Source organism: Canis aureus, chromosome 5, assembly GCF_053574225.1.
Source record: "Canis aureus isolate CA01 chromosome 5, VMU_Caureus_v.1.0, whole genome shotgun sequence".
NCBI classification, from domain to species: domain Eukaryota; kingdom Metazoa; phylum Chordata; class Mammalia; order Carnivora; family Canidae; genus Canis; species Canis aureus.
In genome coordinates, this window is record NC_135615.1 from 57,449,853 (window position 1) to 57,473,474 (window position 23,622).

The window sequence follows — 23,622 nt, forward strand, 5'->3', positions numbered from 1 at the left end:
GGAATATTCCATTGTATACATAGACCACGTCTTCTTTATCCATTCATCTTTTGATGGACACCAAGGCTCCTTCCACAGTTTGGCTATTGTGGACATTGCTGCTGTGAACATCAGGGTGCAGGTGTCCCGGCGTTTCATTGCATCTGTATCTTTAGGGTAAATCCCCAGCAGTGCAATTGCCGGGTCGTAGGGCAGATCTATTTTTAACTCTTTGAGGAACCTCCACACAGTTTTCCAGAGTGGCTGCACCAGTTCACATTTCCACCCACAGTGCAGGAGGGTTCCCCTTTCTCCACATCCTCTCCAACATTTGCTGTTTCCTGCCTTGTTAATTTTCCCCATTCTCACTGGTGTGAGGTGGTATCTCATTGTGGTTTTGATCTGTATTTCCCTGATGGCCAGTGATGCAGAGCATGTTCTCATGTGCTTGTTGGCCATGTCTATGTCTTCCTCCGTGAGATTTCTGTTCATGTCTTCTGCCCATTTCATGATTGGATTGTTTGTTTCTTTGCTGTTGAGTTTCATAAGTTCTTTATAGATCTTAGAAACTAGCCCTTGATCTGATACGTCATTTGCACATATCTTCTCCCATCTGTAGGTTGTCTTGTAGTTTTGTTGACTGTTTCTTTTGCTGTAAAAAGCTTTTTATCCTGATGAAGTCCCGATAGTTCATTTTTCCTTTTGTTTCTTTTTTTTTTAATTTATTTTTTATTGGTGTTCAATTTACTAATATACAGAATAACCCCCAATGCCCGTCACCCATTCACTCCCACCCCCCGCCCTCCTCCCCTTTCCTTTTGTTTCTCTTGCCTTCATGGATGTATCTTGCAAGAAGTTGCTGTGGCCGAGTTCAAAATGGGTGTTGCCTGTGTTCTCCTCTAGGATTTTGATGGAATCTTGTCTCACATTTAGATCTTTCATCCATTTTGAGTGTATCTTTGTATCTGGTGTCAGAGAATGGTCCAGTTTCATTCTTCTACATGTGGCTGTCCAATTTTCCCAGCACCATTTATTGAAGAGACTGTCCTTTATCCAGTGGATAGTCTTTCCTCCTTTGTCGAATATTAGTTGACCATAGAGTTGAGGGTCCACTTCTGGATTCTCTATTCTGTTCCATTGATCTCCGTGTCTGTGTTTGTGCCAGGACCACACTGTCTTGATGACCACAGCTTTGTAGTACAACCTGAAATCCGGCATTGTGATGCCCCCGGATCTGGTTTTCTTTTTCAATATTCCCCTGGCTACTCAGGGTCTTTTCTGATTCCACACAAATCTTAGGATGATTTGTTCCAACTCTCTGAAGAAAGTCCATGGTATTTTGATAGGGATTGCACTGAATGTGTACATTGCCCTGGGTAGCATGGACATTTTCACGATATTAATTCCTCCAATCCATGAGCATGGAATATTTTTCCATCTCTTTTGTCTTCTCCATTTCTTTCAGAACTGTTCTGTAGTTTTTAGGGTATAGATCCTTTACCTCTTTCATTAGGTTAATTCCTTGGTATCTTATGCTTTTGGGTGCAATTGTAAATGGGATTGACTCCTTAATTTCTCTTTCTTCAGTCTCATTGTTAGTGTATAGAAATGCCACTGACTTCTGGGCATTGATTTTGTATCCTGCCACACTGCCAAATTGCTGTATGAGTTCTAGCAATCTTAGGGTGGAGTCTTTTGGGTTTTCTATGTACAGTATCATATCATCTGTGAAGAGGGAGAGCTTGACGTCTTCTTTGCCAATTTGAATGCCTTTAATGTCTTTTTGTTGTCTGATTGCTGAGGCTAGGACTTCCAGTACTATGTTGAATAGCAGTGGTGAGAGTGGACATCCCTGTCTTGTTCCTGATCTTAGGGGAAAGGCTCTCAGTGTTTACCCATTGAGAATGAATGATATTTACTGTAGGCTTTTCATAGATGGCTTTTAAAATGCTGAGGAATGTTCCCTCTATGCCTACACTCTGAAGAGTTTTGATCAGGAATGAATGAAGCTGAATCTCTTATGCACGACTACAGTTTTTACATAAGCATTTTCAAATCAGATGAAAATGAAATTTGATCCCTGTATGAGGAGAGCAGAGATAGAGATGAGGTGTATGGGGAAGGTGGAAAGGAGAAGACAAAAGTTGAGAGAGCAAATTGTGAGTTTTCCTAAATTTGAAAAGCAAGTACCATTCTCTTTCCTAAATATAAGTACCAAAGGTAAGTATGGAAATGAATATCCGATCTTGAGTCCATGTCTATGCGGTCTCATCTCACATGTTAGGTAGACATGAAGAATGCTTCGTGGTGGCACTTGATTGGCCTCTTGTAAACTTTTCATGAGTGTTGTCTTTTCCCATGGTAGTTTTGGTGGACAGAATGCTGGATTTTTGTTTGTTTTGCTGTACCAACGCCCTTGAAACTTATTAGAATTAATAAATGTTTAGTCTACAGTTTGCTCTAGCCAAGTCAGAGTCCTGAATGGTTTATTATTTATGTGCCAATTATTTCATATTTAAAGATAATTAGTATCTATTCCCAATGATAGTCACGTTCTCCATAACTGCTTAAAGACCTTAATTCATGTGGATTTTGAAACTTCTAAAAGTAAGTTTTCAAATTTAAAGACAGGAATTTTATTTCAAGAGGCTCCCACAAATATGTTTTGGTATCTTATTCCACGACAAGTACCAATTTAAAATTTGCTTGAGTTCTTTAACCTTCAGAAATACAGGGAACTGTTGATCTAACAAAGAACTACTAGGGAAATCCCCATCTTCCCAGCATCTGTTACATGGATAGTTTTAAAAATTCTTAGGAAAGAAAAATGTGAATTTATCCCTAGGAGAGTAATAATTTCTCATAACGAGTCCAAACGCACATACGTACCCAGTATGTGGCCATTTTTAATTTGTCCCTTTTGTGCATCTTTGTGCTTCAAATGGGAACCTACAAAATGAAAAGCTTCCAAGGGCATTCACAGAGTTTTTTTTTTTTTTTTTTTTTTTTTTTTTGGTTTTGTGGAATCCTTCCAAATCTTGGCAATTATTTCCTATGATGCTGCCAAACTTTTCATAGGCAGATACCGTAACTCCAAATGTTTTTTTAATCTGGTTGGTAATGTCCTCTGGGCTTTAGAGTATCTATGTTCCCTTAATCATTCCAGCCTCCTGTTAGCAATCTATTAAACAAATGAATTTCAGCTTAGGATTTTATGTATGACCTTCCTGCTATGATACAAAGAAATAACAGTAACAAGATCGCTTTACCACTTACATATCTCCTAAGTAGGAAATTAACGGCTATCCTTGGGTATTATATTATAAAAAGATTATTTACCAAAAGTCTCCAAGTGGTTGACTGTTATTCTTACGTTTTTGTGTATGTGATGTAGCTTAAGTAATTTCTGGTTTGGGACTCCAAGAAAGGATACTACCAAGCTTATGTAGAATCTTAAGTTCTCATGAATTATTGAGTGGAGAGACCTCAGAGAATGAGACATGGGAGAGGAATGCAGTCTTGTGAATTTATGTACTGAATTCTTATTCAAAAGACCTGCTTAGATATTACACAACAACCAGCAAAAGAAAAAACCCCACATTTCCAAAAGAGGGGATGAGTGTTGCTTTTGTGCTTTTTTGCTTTTATATATTTCACTCCCGAGCCACAGTGGGAAGGCGTCCTAGGGAACGGGACTGAGCGCAGCCGGAGGGCTGAGGCCAGCCTCTGGAGATCCCCAAGGAGGAGGAGGAGGAGGATGGAGCCACCCAGCGGCACCCATCCGGTCCCGCGGGGGGGGCGACGGGGGTGGCCCCGCAGCCACCGTGGTGTCCCTCTCGCCCCGCAGGCCGCGCTGACCATCCAGGACAGCCACATCCAGGTGCACAGGCTGCTGCTGCAGCAGGCTGGCCTGCCGGCGTCCCAAGAGGAGCACGGCGAGCTGGCGAGGCAGCGGGAGGAGCTGGCCGCCCTGCCCGGGCTCCAGTGGCAGCTGCAGCAGGAGCGGCGGCGCGGCCAGCGCGCCTGGGAGCGGCAGCAGCGCGAGCAGGAGGCCAGGGCCTGCCGGCTGCGGGAGCGCGAGCAGGGCTGCCGCGGCCGCGAGGAGCTGCTGCTCAGGGCCCGCGGGGAGCTGGACCGGCAGCTGCGGGAGCACCGGCAGGACCTGGAGCGGCTGCGGGAGGGCCAGCGCCTGGTGGAGAGTGCGAGGGCCCGCACGCGCGCCCAGCACAGCCTGCTGCGTGGCCCGAGGCCCGGGCGCCAGAGCAGCCTGCCTGCGGCCTTGCCTCCGGGCAGCGGCGAGGTACGGCCAGGCACCTCGGGGACAGCCGGGGACAGCTGGGGATGCCGCCCAGCACGTGCCTTCGTACCACTGCCAGGCACCCCCGGGGGCCCACAAGCGGGCGGCCCGACCTGGACCCGGCCGTCACCAGCGAGTGCATCTTAATTGCAGGGGGCGTTAGGAAGCCGGGTCTGCTGGGTCAGGGGCTGGCTGCACCCGGAGGCCCTGCCCCAAGGGACGGGGCGCGGGGGGGGCGGGGGGCAACCTCCAGCGAGGCCCGGCTGCCGCCCTGCGAGCACGCCTCTCTCACACCAGAGGGGCAACGGCTTCACTTGTACCAGTCGTCAGTTTGGGATACGCATACCCTTTGGCAGGTCAATGAGCTATTTTTTTTTTTAAGATTTTATTTATTTATCCACAAGAGACACACAGAGAGAGGCAGAGACACAGGCAGAGGGAGAAGCAGGCTCCATGCAGGGAGCCCAATGTGGGACTCGACACCGGGACCCTGGGGTCACGACCTGGGCCATAGGCAGATGCTCAACCATCGAGCTGCCTGGGCGTCCCATGTCAATGAGCTGTTAATGTGCATCTGTAGGTACTGAATTTAGCAAGTACAACCTTACTCTGTTAACTAACCATAGTTAACATGAGTGTCCTAGTTAGAGGCCGGGCGGGACATTAAAACCTTTCTAAAGATTGTGTTCCACTTGTATCCCTTCTTTTCACGTTTGACAGTTCCACACACCCCAGGAGTTTACTTTGCTGTGCTCTGAGCACATAGATGCTTTTTCCTGATAACACGTAAAGTTGTAAAACTTGATAAGATGATAAGGAAGATCTGTGTTTTTTCAGATTTTCCTTTAGAGTTGGCTAAATTTCATTTATTGCAAATACCTCATGCCTATATTTTCAGCATTTTATGTAGCAAAAATGAAATGCTGCTTTCAAAGTGGAAACACTTTAGTGGTAGAGAGCACAACTCCTAGGTTTTGGGGTGGCTTTCTTTTCTTTTTTGGCTTTTGTTTTGTTTTTAAAGATAAGCTAGACAAAGCGAGTTGAAGTTTTGGTGCTAGCTCATTAAAAGGGGAGGAGTATGATACTCTTATTAGAAATCTTGATTGCTGAAACTATTAGAAACAAATACTTTATAAAACTGGCACAAGTGGCTGGAGAAATTATTGTATTTTTTTTTCTGTATTTTCTTACACAGGTGATGGAACTTAATCGATCCGAGAGCTTGTGTCATGAAAATTCATTCTTCATTAATGAAGCTTTAGTACAAATGTCACTTAACACTTACAACAAATCAACTCCATCAGGTGTCCACCAGGAAGCCGCTTATCCCCAGAATATAGCTAATTCGGACTTGGTAAGGACTAGTGAAAGTCCCGTAGACCTCCAGTTGGACATTTCTCAGCCCTTGGATGTCAACCACGAACTGTGGACAGCCGCTGGGTCCTGTCATCAGATACCCCCTCTCCACGAAAGCAGCAAGGATTCTTGTAAAAATGGTAATTAACACTTTACGCATCATCTGTGTAGTTTCAGCAAGAAGCTGTTTCTCTGAATGGTTGGCTCTTCTTTGGAGCGAATCAAAGCAAGTCCTAGAATGGGAATAAATCGGTTCTCGTGAGCTGGAGTTTGTGGCATCAAGTTCTTCGGTGAAGTCTGGGGCCGTCTTCTAGGAAAGTCAGAAAACGTGGTTAGAGGGTTTGGGGGTGCCACCAAGATATAAGAACCAGATGGGGTTTTCTGTGGGTTAATCTGTGGGTTAAATGATAAATATCAAATTGCTTCAGTTTTAAGGGAAGGTTATTCCTTTTTGTAGACTCTACTGCATTCTGACGCGCGTACTCGTTGGCTCTCAGAAATAAAGGATAGAGACAGGATTTATGGTAGGACTTTATTGTCTATCAGGGCAATTTCCTTTAATGTTGGTGAAGCTCTCCTGCTATTACACACCCCAACGTGAAACCATTAACATCATTTGTCATGGTAAAAACAAACAAAAAAAGGTGTTGTGTTGCCATAAGTACCTCATAATAACCCAATTTGCTAATCCCATTAAAGCATTTGCCAAATATAAATGAAAGGCAGCTCGAGTTACCAAGGCCACATGAATCTAAGTGATTTAAATCTATGTCTATTATAAATTGTTTTCTGTGGGATATGAAGTAGGGAATGAGAAGAACTTGAAACCTCTCTACCGAAAAACAGATGGAATGCAATAGAATAAACAAATGGCCGGCCACATGGATGTGAAATAAATCACTGACAGCAAAATCTTTCAGAAACATAAAACAAGCCGTAGTATAGAGCTCTTCGGAACTTGACGCAGATTTGTTTCCATGCTTCATATATAGTCTTCGTTGGTCACTGGGATGATCTTTTAGCAACAGAAAGTTTTGAAGGGTACTCAGCTTCTCCGAATTAGGGAGTGGTAATTCTGACATTGCCTGAGAGTTGATATATGACTGATCTAAAAGATGTGAATTCTTGGTAGTGGATGATTCTTTGCGTTACTCAGTCCCTGCGGTTAACGTTCTTCTTGTCAGCACATAGGAGAGAATGAAATGACTCTTCAAAGCATCATTTCAAATAATCCTTCAATTAAAAAAAATAATAAAATGGGATGGCTCATCAAGATTTTTTAAAAAAAAAAACAGCAAAATTTACAGAACGCAACCCTTTTATTATCTTGCAACTTTAGTACTGTGGAGACCACACTGTAAAAGGCTTTTTCTAGGTACGTGTTGCTTTGCTGTGTTAATTCATTAAGCTGCTATTTACAGTGGGTTTTTTTTTTTTATGTTTTCATCCATGTGGTTTGCATACTGGCTTTGGTAGAATTCAAAAACTCAGTTTGAGCTAAACCACACATTCAGCTTTTGTTTAAAAGAACCACCTCCCTCTTTTTGTATATCTCCCATCTTCTTCTATTGTGCTTCAAAGTATAAAGCTCTTAAGCATTTGGCAGCACTCTTGCAGGAGATAGAAAACGTACTAAGGAAATAAACAGTGATTCTATCCAAAACCAGTCTCGCCACATGTAAGAAATTAGAGACCGCCAAGGGAAACGCTGGGAAAATGTACTTACGCTTCAGTTATTGTGTGTCCAGTGTAGGCCAAGGACATTGAGGACATTGGCAGAGGCGAGGAAAATCGACTTTGGCCTAAACCTCCCAGGAACATCCTGGTGTGTGTAAGTAGGGATTAGATCAGGATGCAACGTGCGCCGGTAAGCACAGGAGGTTGGCAACTAGTTCGAAAACCCTGTTTGTGTTTGTTTGCTCTAAACGTGAGTAGCCCTTTCTGGAGGAGAGGCTAGAAGGAGATGGGGAGGTGAGAGGGAAGGAGAGTGCAAGTGGGCCCGCGCCTTCGGAGGGTTGTCGGGAATGCAGGCGCTCAAACTGCTCTGGGGCCTTCACAGCTTTTATTTAATTTATTTTTTTAATAATAAATTTATTTTTTTATTTGTGTTCAATTTGCCAACATACAGAATTACACCCAGTGCTCATCTCGTCAAGTGCCCTGCTCTTGCTCTCCGCCCCTGCCTCCCTCCCGGAGGGCTGCCCTTTGGAAGGTATTTCTAAAGACTCAGGACTCTGGTGGCTGTGGCTTGCATGGCTTCTGAGCATCCTTCAGCCTGAATACACTTTCGGTCCACTTTTTCCCCCCCGTAAGGCACGTTCTCTGAAATAGAACTTTTCTGTCTTATGTCACCTAAGAATCACCCCGTGTCACTTGTAGATATTTTTTAAGGTAGCACTTTATATTTTTTATATTTTTTTAACAAGATAAGGAAGCTCTTTTTTTTAAGATTTTATTTGTTTATTCATGAGAGAGAGAGAGAGGCAGAGATCCAGGCAGAGGGAGATGCAGGCTCCACGCAGGGAGCCCGACGCAGGACTCGATCCTGGGACTCCAGGATCATGCCCTGGGCCGAAAACAGGCGCTAAACCGCTGAGCCACCCAGGGATCCCAAGGTAGCACTTTAAAGAATTCTACTCTTCACTTTCAGAAGTTGCTTCATTGAACACAGATCTTGGGTGTTTGCACATTAAATCCCAACTGGTGTTTGATTTTATTTCCGGTGGAAGAGAGGGTTGATTTTGAGAACTTAATCTGTACTTCTCTGAGGGGTATGGACTCTAAGACCACAAGACTACAGAAAATTTGAATTTCTTTGAACAGTATAGTCCCTGTAGGACAATTGCAAAGTAACTGGACCCATGAAATGCTCAGCTTTATTACTCTTCTTAAGAGCAAAACAAATACTTTATTTTTGTGATTTTTTTCTCGCCCTCTTAGCTTTAGAATTCTGGAACTATTTGTACAGTTCACTAGTCTGTATATGACCTTTCCTTTAAACACCAGACAAGACACTTTATGGTGTGGAAATGAGTCTGAAATCTTCTTAGTCTCCCTTTTCAGTTACATTTTTTTTTATCTGTACCTCAATATTCAAAGGTTGCCTAAAAAGTTCCTCTTCAAAGTAGTTAAAGCATTATGGTTTTGCCATGCATATGATAAAATTTAAATCAAGAGCCAAATTTTATGTGTTAGTCATGTAGCTATTGGCAGGAGAATAATTTTATTAAGTTTGGATTCCAAAAGAGTGTTGAGTGTTTCCCTTTAGTACATATTAGGATTTGGTGCCCATCAAAATATTGTCCAAATTCAAGGCATTGTATTCAGAATATTTCATCTTGGCAGTTTTTTTTTTTTTTAAATACAGACAGCTGTGCTAAAATTTCATTGACATGTTTTTTACATATGGAAAGAAAATAGAAAATTTCCAAATAAAAAGGCACAGTATAGTTAGTATTTAAGTAACAGTTTTTAAGCAGTGACTATATGGTGATTTCTAATGTTTTAAAAATATTCCATAATTCAGGAATGGGCACCTTATTTGTGTAATCTGTGTAGAAGGAAGCTTTGCCAAGGACCTTCAGGCAATTTCTCACAAAAGTGAAACTGGCCTTGGATACCATAAACATCAAGGACAAAGTGTATTTGAAAACAGGGATGTATTAGTTTCCTGGGGCTGCCATAATAAAGGACCACAGACTGGGAGGATTTAACAACAGAAGTTTATTTCCTCACAGTTCTAGAAGCTGCAAGTCTTGAGATAAAGGTGTTGGCAGGGTTGGTTTTGCTGAGGGCCTCTCCCCTTGGTTTGTAGATGGTGGTCTTCTCCCTGTCTTTGCATCGGCTTCCCCCATCCGTGTCCTAATACCCTCTTCTTTTTTTTTTTTTTTTTCTAAGATTTATTTATTTATTCATGAGAGACAGAGGCAGAGACCCAGGCAGAGGGAGAAGCAGGCTCCCTGCGGGGAGCCCGGTGGGGGACTCCATCCCAGGACCCTGGAGTCACGCCCTGAGCCAAAGGCAGATGCTCCACGCTAAGCCACCCAGGTGTCCCCCTAACACCCTCTTCTTGTAAGGACACCATTCATGTTGGGCTAGGGTCCACCCTAATGACCTCACTTCGTCACCTCTTTGAAGGCTCTATCTCCAAACACATTTTGAGGTAATGGGGATTAGGAGTCGAATATATGCATTTGGCAGGGGACAAAGTTTAGCCCTTAACACAGGATAAAATCATGAAAGCTTTAAATTTTTTTAATGTGCCAAACTTGAACTGTAATTTAACTACATTGCAAGTCTTTCTTGCTTGGTTAGGGAAGTGAGCTGAACTTTTAGAATAGTGATAAATAATCTGTATCTGCTTATTGATATGTTATCAATCCTGTGTGTCAACACACAGAGAGTGGGGTGGAACAGACTGAGTCTGTAGATTCGTTAGGTCTTACTTCCAAATCTAGGCCCTAATTGAGGAGCCTTGATAATTTTGAGCTCTCTCCAAATGGGAGGGATATTAGATGCCTTATTTTGAGTTGCTTAAATGAACTAAATACTGAAAGGTTGAGAACATTCACTATGACATCAACTTGCTGTCCAGATATATCTATTGGGAAGTAACTGGGCAACTCTTTTTCCTATGGAATTTTGACTATCACTTTGGGAACATTTTTAAAGAAATCATAGTACTACTTGCTCTCGGTAATCCACGTCACGGCAAGACTAGAAAGAATTGGGCTCAGAGGCTTAATTTTAATCTTTCTCACTGACAAATGTAGATGATTGACTTTCGCCTTTTGTAGATTTTGTACCAGGAAAGGGAAACATGCCATTTGCTTGTAGGGCCTGGTGAGCCCCCGGTGCTGACTGCCAACTTCCTGATTGCATAGTTCTCTGGGGGCAGGTTGACTGTGTGAGCCAACTGGGCCAGGGCCATCCCGCCTTAGCACATAGAGCCCAGTACACAGCAAGAGAGTAAAACCAGCAGGTGGGTGGATTCAGAGGCAGCCAGCCAGCCATGTGGTTGCCTGTTCGTTCCCACCCTGGGTTCCAATTTGGTCTCAACAAGCTGCTGAAGTGAGAGTCCATTCGGTATGAATGATTCCAGAGGTTAGGGCTGGCCTTGAGTCATCCTTAGCTCAAAACAAAACAAAATATATATTCACGTAAATATATGCATAAATGTACATACACATATGTGGTCTATGGACTACCCATTTGACCTTTCTAGTACAGTGTGGCTTTATTCTTGGAGTGATTAAGGCTGGGTTTGAAAGGGAAGTTCATAACCATTTATGTACCGAACATACCTGAACGATAAGGGGTATTTCTAGCAGTCGCATTGACTCATGGGACAACGATCCAAAACTGGGGAGGGAAGCATCTTCCCTTCCACAGATCAGAATCTGGGACTCCTTTCTCACCTCCATGTCCGTCCGGCAAGGGAGGTTCCATTCTGCAAGGCTTGCTTAAAATATGAAGTGTTCCACTGAGGACTGTTAACTTATGTCTACCTAAGAGGAACACCACCATCAGGCTCAGTGGGTGGCAGACTTTTTCCTAAAGGACCACAGAGTGAATGTTTTCATCTTTCCGGGCCATCAGGTCTTTGTCGCATATGGTCAGCTCTGCCATTATACCTCAAAAGCAGCCAGGGACAAAGTGTGAAGAGTGAGATTGGCTGTGTTTGTGTTACAGTAAAAGTTTATTAAAAAAAAAAAACAAGCAATTTGGTGGTAGGGGGCATTTGCTTTGTTTTGTTATCCACTTAAGTTGAGAAAGTTATATTCCTCCTGGTTCGGAAATTTTATCCCAATTCACATTTGGTTGAATTAATCATGAAATAGTAGATAGTACTTCTCGCCATTTAAAAACACATTTGATTTCAAGGTCTTGTTTGTTCTTTACAGCGGTCCTGTGACATGGCAGTCACTGTCACTGGGTTTCTCAAATAAGGCAACTTTTTCTCTTTTACTTTTGGTGGAGTCCCTGGAAAAAAGATGAATTTAGAAAAATAGAGTTGAATGGATGGAGTTTTTTAAAAAAAGATTTTATTATTTTTATTCATGAGAGACACAGAGAGAGAGGCAGAGACCCAGGCAGAGGGAGAAGCAGGCCCTATGCAGGGAGCCCGATGCACAGCCCGATCCCGGGACCCCAGGATCACGCCCTGGGCCCAAGTCAGCGCTAAACTGCTGAGCCACCAGGGCTGCCCGAATGGATGGAATTTTTAAAGCCACTGGCTTAGAACTTGGAGAGATCCTCCCCCACCCCCAACGCCAGATCCAGACTCTTGTGATTGTGTCATGGAAGGCTACCCTGTAACCCTGAGGCTAGAGGGAATTAAGGTGCCATGGGTACTCTAGCTGGCCATGCCTCAGGGCTTCTGGAAAAATGCAATAAGGGTATGAACTCCTGTGTTCAGAGATTCTCATTTGGCAGGACATGGCTGGGGCCTGCAAATCTGTGTATCTACATGATCCTTAGGTGATTCCAAAGCAGCTAGCCTGTCACCTGTCCCTACACTGCCTCCCTGGAGTGCTGGCCCTGATGTTCGAGAACCTTCGTCCAAATACTAACTCTGGCTCCTATGGCTGCATGATTCCTAAGCCTTAATTCCCCATCTGTACAAATTGGAAAGAAGTGTTAACAGAGTTCAAAGGGGGAAAAATGTCTGGCATGTCTTGGGATCCAGGGAATGTCTGCTTCCTTCCTACCTTCTGGAAGTAACTGATCCTGGTTGTGATTCAGGAGTGGTGTACTGATAAAGATGTGTCTCCTAAATGTCTCTAAAGCCAATAAGATAGAGATCTGGGGGGGGTTAAAAAAAAAAAAAAAACTAAAGTAAATTGGGGATTTTTTTTAAAAAATTCAAAGTGAAAATCTATTATAATATAAAGGGTGACTATCTTTCTGTATTGGTCTGAGAGGAGATGTTGGTGGTTGTGTCACCACGACCTGGGAGGTAGTCTCAGCGGCACAGCGTTTAGCTCCCTCTGTTCCTCTCCATACAGGAAGAATTTACATCAGTCAGCTATGTTTCCAGAGCCATTCGTCAGAAATGTTTTGGCGACCAGACTTGACCATCTCAGCTTGGGATAGAGAGCTTCCGAATCTGCAGAACTTCCAACCGCTGTTGGTTGCATTATGTAGATGGTTGCGTTACGTCCGTACATCCCCGGGAGATCTTGCCGTCATCCTCGAGTCCCCTGAGCAGGTTTTTCAGCTAGAAAGAAAATTTTGAGAATGGCCATCGGTATTTCAATTTGAATCATTCCTTACTTTAAAAATTAAAAATTATGCTCTGGTTTATGACCTCAGTCTCCTTCTGAGTTTGGTTACCGAGTCGATCAGTTCTCATTAGTCCTGGATAAACTGATACACATCAAGGTTCAGAATTACCAGGAAGTACGTCTTATTAGCACCTCCCATAATTTGAATTAATTACATGTGTAGTAATTTGTGTAGTGTCTGTGTGCCCCAATACGGAGTAGGCTTCGCGGAGGCGGGGACCTACATGCGTCGTCTTTGTGGATCGCTCTGTCAGAAGCACCAAGCGCACTGTTTGGCGTATAATGAACATTCGATAAATATTTATGACGTGAGTGAAGGAGTCAAGGTCCATACTCTTTAGCAGAGATGACAGCGCCTGTGAGTTTGAGCCCCGCAGCTTGACTCCACTGAGGCATAGGAAGAGGTGGAGAAACGACAGAGTTGTATGGGGTGTGATGGTGGTCAATGCAGGCAGGCTAGACAAGGCTGGCCAGCTGGCCCACTGAGTGCCAGATCACATTAGATGGGCGTATGCTACACAGCATTCTTAAAATGTCAGAGTAACTGTAAGATTGTTTGCCTTTAATCCCTTACTGGATTCTAGGCAGCAAACTTTAACCAACTTTTCTTCCTTATTAAATGTCGAAATAAATTTGTTTACTGATGTACAGTCCTATTTAACAGACTGCTGTAGATCCTCTTTGTACAGCTCTGGAGAGCACCTCTGTGTGAGTTAATTTTCCATTGAGTACATTGTGTATATAGCCCCATGTAGCCTTGTATAGCCAGTGAAAACTTAAGAAGTTACGACGTGTTCATAAAATGCTTTAGTTTATTCTAAATAAGTGGAAATAAATCCGTTGCTATCATTTTAGGAAGATGGCACATAAACAATTTAGCATTTGATTGTTTTATCAATAACTCAGTCAACCTATCTGTTCACTGAGGTATTTCTTTTTTAACCATACAGCAGCTCGAACACCAGTAAATTAAACGTGGGCAGTTAGCTCAACATCAATGAAATAATTTCTTAAACCCTTTTTCTTTGGCTACATCGTATTTAACAGTCTAGTGTATTTCCCTGGGCAAAACAAACACTATTTGTTTAGTTAAATATGCTCCTAGAATGTGAACTAGTTTCCCTGGCCTGACCTTCTAACTTGTCAGACTTAAAATATTGCCTGAAAGATCACATATTGATAATAGCAATCTTAAATTAAGTGCGATGGTGTCTTAAGAAATATATCCCTTTGCTTTACTCCAGAGTAACTGAAGGGCACCTATATATTCTCTGCTGGTCGATTCCCAGACTCAGCTGGCTTAGGGGGAGAAGTCTTGTCCTGTTTTTTTGCACAGATTTGAGCCAGATAATAAAAAAAACCGGGGCCCAAGTTTTGATCTGTGCAGATGTTAATGTGCCATGATAAATCACTGTTGAGCTTCCTTGGGTAAGGAGCCAGGATCTCCATCCTCTTTCTGGGTGACATATTAATTCAATTTAATTTGAAACGTTAATGCTTGGTTTGAAGATTTACCTAAGGAAAAATGTAATCTTATGAAGTTTCCAGTTATGCAGGATAGGACTCTGGGCCTTTCACAGAACAATTTCACAGTAAGGCTGTGCAAAATTTAATTATTTTCATGATGACTCTTTTCCATAGCTCTCTTTGTGCAAATTTCATTACACTACAGCTTTTTCTTCCTAAAACATAACGTACTGGATGTTTGGATTAAATATAGAATATTTGGATCATCGGCCAAAAATATAGGGCACTCTGCTTCTCTGGTGAATTGAGGCCATTTTGTAAGGAATGGTGCTGTAAGGCTTTGGAAGTAACGTTTACAAGCAAAACACTGGCCGAGTTTTAATTTTATTTAATGACCTGCTTCCTACCAGTGATCTTGGCACCCTATGTGGTGATTTGCAATCAATTAATCATACAGAATGTCGTAACGCTGCAATAAGGGTATTGCACTTGGAGAGTCTCATAAACCCACCAGCAACAGAAAACAGAAATTGCACACTGAAAGACGTCTTCGTGAAAAACCCCAAGTGGGGAGGTGATTTTAATGCTCTGTTTTCCAACACGGCCTTGGAAGCTTCAGTGTTTTCTTGTTGCTTGTGAGTTCTCTAGTTCCCATTCCTCAAAGACGGCTTGGCTCTTCAGTGGGCTGTCAGTATAGGAGTCCCTAAGCGTTCGCCTCCTTCAGTGTAGACACTAGTCATTTGGACGAGGGAAGTCTTGATTCTTCTGAATTACTGAAGGAGGAGGCTCTGGTTTCGGTTTTTATCCTGAATTCAAGGCACTAATGCTCAACTGCAGTAGGCCGTATTTTTCAAGTCTTGGTAGGAATGATTCAGAAAGGAAGCATGTTTCCATCCTGGGAATACACTGACATTTGCTAGAGGCAGATGGTAGAAGATGGGAGGGTGTGATATTACAAGTCAGAGACTTCACATACTTGACTTTGCCAGAAACTTTTGGAATCTGTATGTGAAGATCTTAAGCTTATATTCTTGTCATTTCAGATGTGCCCTTGCAGTTAACTGTTTAGCTCTGCTGGGTTTTTTTTTTTTTTCTTCTTCTTATTTTAGCATAGTAAATATGGAACTATTAAACATTCTTAAGATTATGTAAGCCTAAACTCTTGGATGTATGTATATTGTGTTGTTTTTACTTGCTTCCATATGGTTATGTTTTGAGGATGTTCTTCTAACAAGAATATGGAAGCTTAATGTATATCCCAGCTGATTAAAATTGAACCCTCTTTTAAGAAACTGAAGTTTTCAGAGCTCTGTTACTTCCCATGAGTAGGTTAAACTTCTGACTCTTGAAAAATTTATTCCTCCCAAAGCTGTACTATTTTTGATTATTTGTTAAATTATCCAGATTGGCATAATAGATTATACACAAGTAGAGCTCATCCTGTATTTTTAGATGCTTGACGCTTCTGTTAAGCCTGAGCTCTAAAATACGCTCACAGAGTTTTGCATATGCAAACTCCTCTTCACTGGCACATAGATCAGATGCAGAAAATGTAAGAAACATTTTGGCCAAAATGTGTTAGTCTGTTAGTCGGCATGTGGTAATGAGGCCATATTTTGCATTTAGGCTCCTGTGTTGAGGAAGTGCAGTTGCACACTGATGCCCCTTGGGGACCACAGACTGGAGTCACATCCCCTTTTCAGAATGCAACAACAGTGACAGAGGTCGGGGCAGCGCTGTTCCCTGTCTTTTAGGGCATTCCCTTGAACTATCTACACACATGAAAACGAATTTTTGTTGTTGTTATTGAATGCTGATCAACTAGCTTGAGAGTAAAGTATTGTGAAAGATCAGATCCTAAATTCACCTTCTGTGAGCTTCCTCCGCTCAGAGGCGCCTTAATGAACTGGAAGGAGAAAGCCCGAAACTGCAGTCTGTGAGACTCAGAGCAAAGGAAGTATTGGGGGAAATCTCATGAACATCAACCTATCCAAGAAGTTGTCATTCCTCGGGATAAGAGTATGGAAGGATTTTTGCAAATGGTGCTGCTAGTAAATTAAAATACTTTATGCTTGTCAGATAAAAGACGCAGATATGTGGATACATAGATATTGCAGATATGTTTGTCAGAGTCAACCTCTTCCCTACTACTTAAGATAGATACCCACTGACTCACATGGGGACACAATGAAATCCTTATTTTTATAAATTAAGGGGGGGGGGCTTAAAGGTAAAATACATGTTTTCTTAAACTTAGAGTACTTCTACAAGTTTATAAGGTGATGGTTATTGGTGATGATTTTTAGGTTTTGTTTTGTTTTGTTTTGTTTAGAGATGATTATTTTCAGAATTTGTTTTTGTTTTTTTAGAGAGTCCATTGGCCCACTTGAAGACTCTATAGTTCAGGAAAATTACAGAAAATGTGTTTCATGAGGGGCTTGATTCAATGACTGAATCCGTACTGACCCAGAAAAGCTACTAGGGTGGAAACCTGCATGGCAATACCATTTTTGGCCAGAATTACCAAGACCAGCTATGTGCCTAAGATAAAAGTGGAGGGTAGGGTATCCTCCTGTTATTCAAAAGTCAGAAGAAGATAAGGGATCCACCTTCTCCCATCTCTTAAACCAAGTTTTAGCCAAAATAGACTAAAAATTGTCTTTTCCAGCGTAATGAACTTTACATGAATTTATCAGCACGTCATTTTTAAGTGAGGGATCTGAATGCATGACTACACACATGAACGCACAAAGGAATGGCCTTGATTAATATTTGTACAGTGGAGATGGTTGACTGGCGTGGTGTTGAAGATAGAAGGGTTGGAAATCATGCCTCGGTTCATATTCCAGCTCTGCCATTTATTACCTACGAAATTTTAAGCCAGTATTATTTAAGTTGACTTGCTGTGTTTGTTTCCTTACATATTGGACTTCTGGTAGTATCTGCTTTGGAGGTGGTAAGAGGTTTCTGTAAGACAAGACACAAAATAGCTGGAACTCCAGCGGCACTCAACAGAGTTCCACTTGTTCACCTTGCATGAGGAAAGTTTTATATCGCTAGGAAGTACGTGTGAAGACTTGAGCCCCTGGACTACTTCCAAGTGGTTGCTCTGGTGGCTTGACTTACAGCTCATTTGGGTTCTACCCAAGAAGGCCCATCTCGAAGTACGTTCCACAGCTCTACTGGCTGTCACTCGGTGTTACAGGATAGACCGTTCTCATAATAACAATATCGGGGAAATGCTGGTTTTGCAACTACCCAGCTTTTTCAAAACTTTTATTGTGCTCTTGTGTATCCAAAAATGGTGCTTCCCAAATCTTGGTGTCTAAGCACAGCATCCTCCTCCCCAGCCCAGCATCTTGCAGGCCTACTCTTCCTTTAAATAGAGTAGAACAAACACTGATGTAAGTGGATGTTGAAATAAATCCATTGCCTGCAGCACACCCGTCAAATACAGTTTTCTCCCTTGGGAGTGGTTGAAATCCAGATGACACATCCCCACATGATTTACCACATGGGTGGTTGTCTTTTGAAAACCAAATCCAACATGAATTTAAGAGTTTTGCTTAGCCCCCAGGTCAGCACTTGGGCCTGTGGATAAGGGTTTGTGTCCAGTCTTAGCGATTTTCTGGGCTCACTTCCTTGGGCCTTTTCAAAGGCACCACGTGCTCCAAGGGGGTCCTCCCTGAAGAAGCACAGGAGGTGATGAGTTTGGGCCTGGAGGCCAGGTCTGGCCTTTTAGCCTCTTAGCTGCCTCTCCTTCTCCATCCTTTCTCACCCCGTGGTCCAGCCACCCTCCCAACCCCACTTTTGTACATTTACTTTCTCTGGCAGGAATATCTTCTCTTCTACATTTTCTTCCAAACTGGTTAACTCTTACTCATCTTTCAAGACCTAGCTCCAGGGTCGCTTACTTCTGGATGCCTTTCCAGAGCCTCTTTGTCTGGGTTAGGACTCTCTCTTGTGTAATCCTGTGTCCAGTATATCCTTTCGTTGCTTTCTGCTATATTTTGCACCGGTTTTCCCTTTAGACTCTTGGATGCTTTATGTAGTTTATTTTGCTGGGGTTATAATTCCCAGACACCGAAGTGCTCAGATATTAATTCTATTCAGTCTGTTTGGTAAAATGTATATCAAGGCACAGAATATTTCCATCACTCCAGAAAGCTCCCTTCTACCCCTTTCTAACCAATCCCCACCCCCAGAAGCAACTGCTTTTCTGCTTTCCATCACCATACGTTAATTTGCATATTCTAGAACGGAATGAAATCAGACACGTGTACCTTCTTGTATTCAGTTGTTTTTCACTCAGCATGTTTTTGAGATGCATCCATGGCATTGCATGAATCTGTAATTGGTCTCCTTTTATTACCGAGTAATCTTGCAGATGAATTTACCAGTGACCCATTCTTCTGCTGATGGACACCTGGCTTATTTCTCATTTGGGGCTACTGTGAATAAAGCAGCTGTGAACATTCCTCTACAAGGTGTGTGTGTGTGTGTGTGTGTGTGTGTGTGTAAATTATGTTTTCATTCCTCTTGTATAAATACCTAGGAGTAGAATTATTTCTAGAATAGGTACTTGTTTAGCTTTGAAGAAACAGAGTTTTCAAAGTGAAAGTGTATTTCAAAAACTACTGCCTATACGCTTCCTGGGTGCTGAGTCTAGGTCGTTCACCTTACTTCGCCTCCTGTCCAGCCCAGTGCAGAGCACACACGAAGCACTGAGTGCCTGTTTAGTGAAGAACAAATGGATAAGAAGCTCAAAACAGTTTCCATTCTTTAAAAAAAAAATTTAATTTATTTATATGAGAGACAGAGAGAGGACATGAATGGCAGGGAGGGGCAGAGGCAAGAGGAGGAGAAGCAGACGCCCCACCAGCAGGGAGCCCCATGTGGGGCTCGATCCTGGGACTCTTAAGATCACAACCTGAGCTGAACCAGCTGGGCCCCCCAGGCGCCCCTCAAACCAGTTTTCATTCTGACACCGTCTCTACTAATTGACAAAAAAAAATGAATGTCCATCAAAGGAATGGAAACTCGATTGACTTCAACGTGCTCCAGTCCAGGTGGGCAAATGGGAATACAGTTCCCCTGCCCTCTGCTCTGGGAGCTACTTCTGGTTGCAGGGTGGTGGGATGGGCAGGGGGTGTGTAAAGCCAAGGGTGTAGACTGATGGGCCACCATTCAACTCATCACCATAGTTGCCAGGCATGCTCCTCAAGAACTCTTCACGTTTCCCTTCCAGACCCTCCAGAGGCTACTTTTTCAGCACACTCCCCAACCCTGCCCGGACTCACTTGCACAAACTCCTAGTTCAGCCAAACGTGACAACTCTCCTTTCTTACGCATCTAGCATCTTCTCCCCTTTGCAAGGGTTGCAAATTCCACCTGAATGCCTCCCCGCGAGGCCACCTCTCTCTGTTGACATCCTGGCCACCCCTCCAGGCTCAGGGAAGGTGTGTCCTGTCTGAAGCTGTCCTGGCCACCGCGCAGGGAAGCTCGCTCTCTGGAGCATCTGTGAAGTGCGCTCACCTGTGGCCGGTACTCATGAGGCGTTGAGCGGGGGGTCTTGCCTTTATAATAGTTCTCTGCACCGGCACCTTCCAGCTCTGGTGGTTGGCCGTGGGACGGCGTGCTCAGTGGCCCCCCGACGTCCATCAGGAACGAGGGCTGCTGGTCACCAAGGGAAGAGCCGAGGCTCCTCTCCATGATCCTTGTTCTTGGTGGCTGATTCCACTAAAGAGCACTTAGATTATGTGGCAAAGCTGTGGCTCCTTGTTGAGAAGAGTTGTTTGGAGAAGAGAGTTCTGTCCAGGAGGAGGAGGGTGTAGTGCAACCTTGGGGGCATTCGTGTCACCTGCTGGATAACGAAGGAAATTAGCTTTCTTTAGGCTCCGGTGTTGGTCACAGGTCACATGTCAACGAGCACAAATATAACAGCTAGAGTAGCTTCACGTGACATTAGTATCCGTAAGACAATTTAAAAATAATCTCCTTTAGAGGGAAAGGATGGCTCCAAGGAATAGAGCAGTTAATCCTGTTGTATGTATGTTTTCTTTTGATTGCTGTTTTGGTAATATCCTTATTTTTGTCTCTGTTCCGCAAACTGTCTTCCTCTCTAACTGTACAATTTCTAAAAATATTTAAGTTTAATTTCCAGAAATGTACTATAGTTATCTTGACTCTGATAACAAACAAATGTGAAAAGAATGCCAAGGGTGTGAAAATCTGCACTGAACAAAACACTTTTTTCTATATATTATGTTGTACTTTTAAAATTATAATCATCTTTGAGTGGCATAAACTCAAAGCTGCAGTTGGAAAATATATTTTGGAGTTTGGTTTCTTGGCAAACGTCATTTCAAACAAATAGAATTACAAAAATAATGTTTCTCATTTCTAAAAAAGAAAAAAACTTTATGTTGCTATGAAAACTGTAAATACCAATTTCTCAGAACAGAAAAGGCATGTAAGTCATTTGACATCATGTAATTTTGTAGTTGATCAAGAAAAAAAAACACTCATTTGTCAACCTTTAAAGAATTGGATACCAATTTTTTGAAGTCCAATTATATGATCATTAAGATGTAGGTAGAACTAGCTTGGATGTATTTAATTGCTTACCTTCTTCTGTTTGATCAAAGGCATTGGATCTTGTATGCTTAAGAACTCTAGCAGATTTTCCTCTCCTGCATCAGTAAGAAGTAAGTGCGGCATTAAAATTCAAACTCTCCCTCTTCGCTGATGGCATTAAAATTCCTAAGTTGAGTTCCTGCATTATTCACCTAGCAGAAAAATGAATTCTTCTTCCCGCACAAAATGAGAGGCATGACTCTTTGGGTGTGAATAGGCTCATGAAGCAGACAGTTTCCAGAAATCAGCCTAATGAGCACGGTTCTCAGGAATCCGAGGTGTCTCTGTCTGTCAGGGGACCTCAGTGCCGTGAACGTGGTGATGTGTCCCTGAGCTGGAGACCTACCTGCCATTTGATTCACCACGCCTTAAAAAAATTGTTCCTGTTTCTTAACAAGGACTCCAGGATCTGAATAGCTTCACTTTGATTAAAAAATTGAGCTTGACTTTTTCTTTTTCTTTTTTGGGTCTGTTTGTATTGTGGACGATTTCAAACATGTACATAATTAAGCAGGAGTATGACAACCACTTAGTGACCGTTCCCCAACTTGAGAAACTGAGGAACTGAACGGCCAGTCACATTTCCTCTAGAAGCTTCACCGCCACCACACCGGTTTATTTTGCAGCAGTACTTAGAACTTGTATGAAAACATTTATTGATCTAGAATATCTCAGTATAATTCTCTAAGAGATAAGGCCTTCCTTTTAAAACTATTATCACACCAAGGGAGAAATTAGCAAGAATTCCATAATGTCAATATCTAGTCAGTATTTAAGTTCAAAATTGTTTTGTGTGTGTGTGTACTTTTTCTAGTCTGTTTTTTTTTTACTCAGAATCCGAATAAAAACCACATATTGTAATTGGTTGCTGTGTATTTTGATGCATTTTTTGTTATACAAGTTTTAATCATGAAAAATTTCAAACAGAAACGTATAGAAAAAGTGTATTGTGCATTTAACAAATGTTAACTCGTTGCCATATTTGCCTCAGATATCTTTGCCTTTTTTTTTTTTTAGAATGTTAGATATAACGTCCCTCTCATTTTTCTTTTTTTTCCTTTTTAGAGTTAACCAATATCTTATAATTGGTGCATACCATTTCTTTTTTTTTTTTTTTAAGATTTTATTATTCATGAGACACACAGAGAGAGGCAGAGACCCAGGCAGAGGGAGAAGCAGGCTCCATGCAGGGAGCCCGATGCAGGACTCAATCCCAGGACCCCAGGGTCACACCCTGGGCCGAAGGTAGATGCTCAACCACTGAGCCACCCGGGTGCCCCTGGTGCATATCATTTCTATAGTATGTTTTTATGCTATCACTGCCTGTATGCATAAATAATACATATTTTTTGTTTTTATATATATTCTGTGTAAATACATAATGTGCCTTTCTGCAGCCAGTTTTTTCACTAAATGAGCATATTCATGCACATAGCTCAAATAGTTCATTTTAAACTGCTGTATGCTATTCCAATATAGGAATAAACACCAGCATGTTCATTCCCCCACTAATGAGCAGTTAGGGTATTTCCAATGTTTTCCCCCTGCAAATGATTCTCAGTAAACATCCTTTTATGCGTTCGCTTTGTGCAAATGAATGAGAATTTATTTATATGATAACACCTAATAGTGGTAGAGATGTCTTTGGTTTTGCTGGGTATTCCTGTTTTTTCTCTAAAGTTACGTAATTCTCAGTAGCAATATATGAGAGTTCCAGTTTTCCCCGAACTTTCCCAAAACTCAGTATTGTTAGTCTCTTAAATTTTGCTAATATCATGGGTATGAAATGGTAACTCACATGCTTTCAATTTGTACTTTTCTAATTACTAGTGAGATTTAGTATCATTGCATTTATTTGCTTTTTAGGTTATCTCTTTGGTGAGTTGACTATTTATAAAGGTGTTTTTCCTAACAGCAGATTTTGGAATTTCAAGCATTCAGTCTTATTCATGGAGACACATTCATTCTTTCCAAATGGGTTCAGTATGTTTTGTACTTTGAGAAATAGTTTTCAGAGAAATCATTTACAGTCGTATGTGGATCCTTTAGGATTGGAAAAGGACATTTGTGAGAGCTGAGCTCTTTCAAGATGGAAAAAAATCAACCTGATGTGCAGAAGCTACTTAAAATAACACTGGTTTTGACTATTCTCTTCTATCTTACTGAATCTTTAACCATCTGCCATTTTCATTTGCTTACATTTTTCCTTCCTTCCACTATGTCTTCCTTCAAAGCTCCGACGCCGCTCAGTTATTGACCAATAGTAGTTTGCACACACGCGACATGTCCAGTATCTATCAGCTTCATTTTCCTTCCTTGAAATTTCCCTTCCAGGGTCCTCTGGCCTCCTGTTTCTCGTAGGTCCCCGTTCCCAGGCCAGCTATGCAAGTGTCACCCTTCCTATCCCTCCTGTGACGGATCCTTTGTCCTCAGTCCCTTTATCTTCTGTGATCTATTCCTTTAATTGGTGGAGCGGATCCCCAAACTTTCCTAAGCAAAGAGGTCATGAAAGCACATTTTTCCCAATTAACTAATTTGAAATGTCTTTTTCATTCAATTTATCTTTGCCACATTCATACTTGGTTTTTGTAAGATATCTAG

At 42.2% G+C, this 23,622-nt stretch overlaps 1 protein-coding gene across 18 annotated transcripts in view; it reads left to right on the plus strand.

Moving 5' to 3' along the window:
* Positions 1-23,622, plus strand: part of ARHGEF28 (Rho guanine nucleotide exchange factor 28) — a 288,520-nt gene that overhangs the window by 255,717 nt on the left and 9,181 nt on the right. For 13 of the 18 annotated variants that reach the window (XM_077898168.1, XM_077898175.1, XM_077898174.1 and 10 more), the window contains 3 exons: positions 3,827-4,279; positions 5,472-5,772; positions 12,640-12,940. In XM_077898168.1, coding sequence (XP_077754294.1) covers positions 3,827-4,279; positions 5,472-5,772; positions 12,640-12,869 — 984 coding nt within the window. In that variant the 3' untranslated portion in view covers positions 12,870-12,940. Of the gene's footprint in view, positions 1-3,826; positions 4,280-5,471; positions 5,773-12,639; positions 12,941-23,622 lie in introns of those variants that run through there. The other 5 variants (XM_077898179.1, XM_077898180.1, XM_077898173.1 and 2 more) reach the window with 4 other exon arrangements.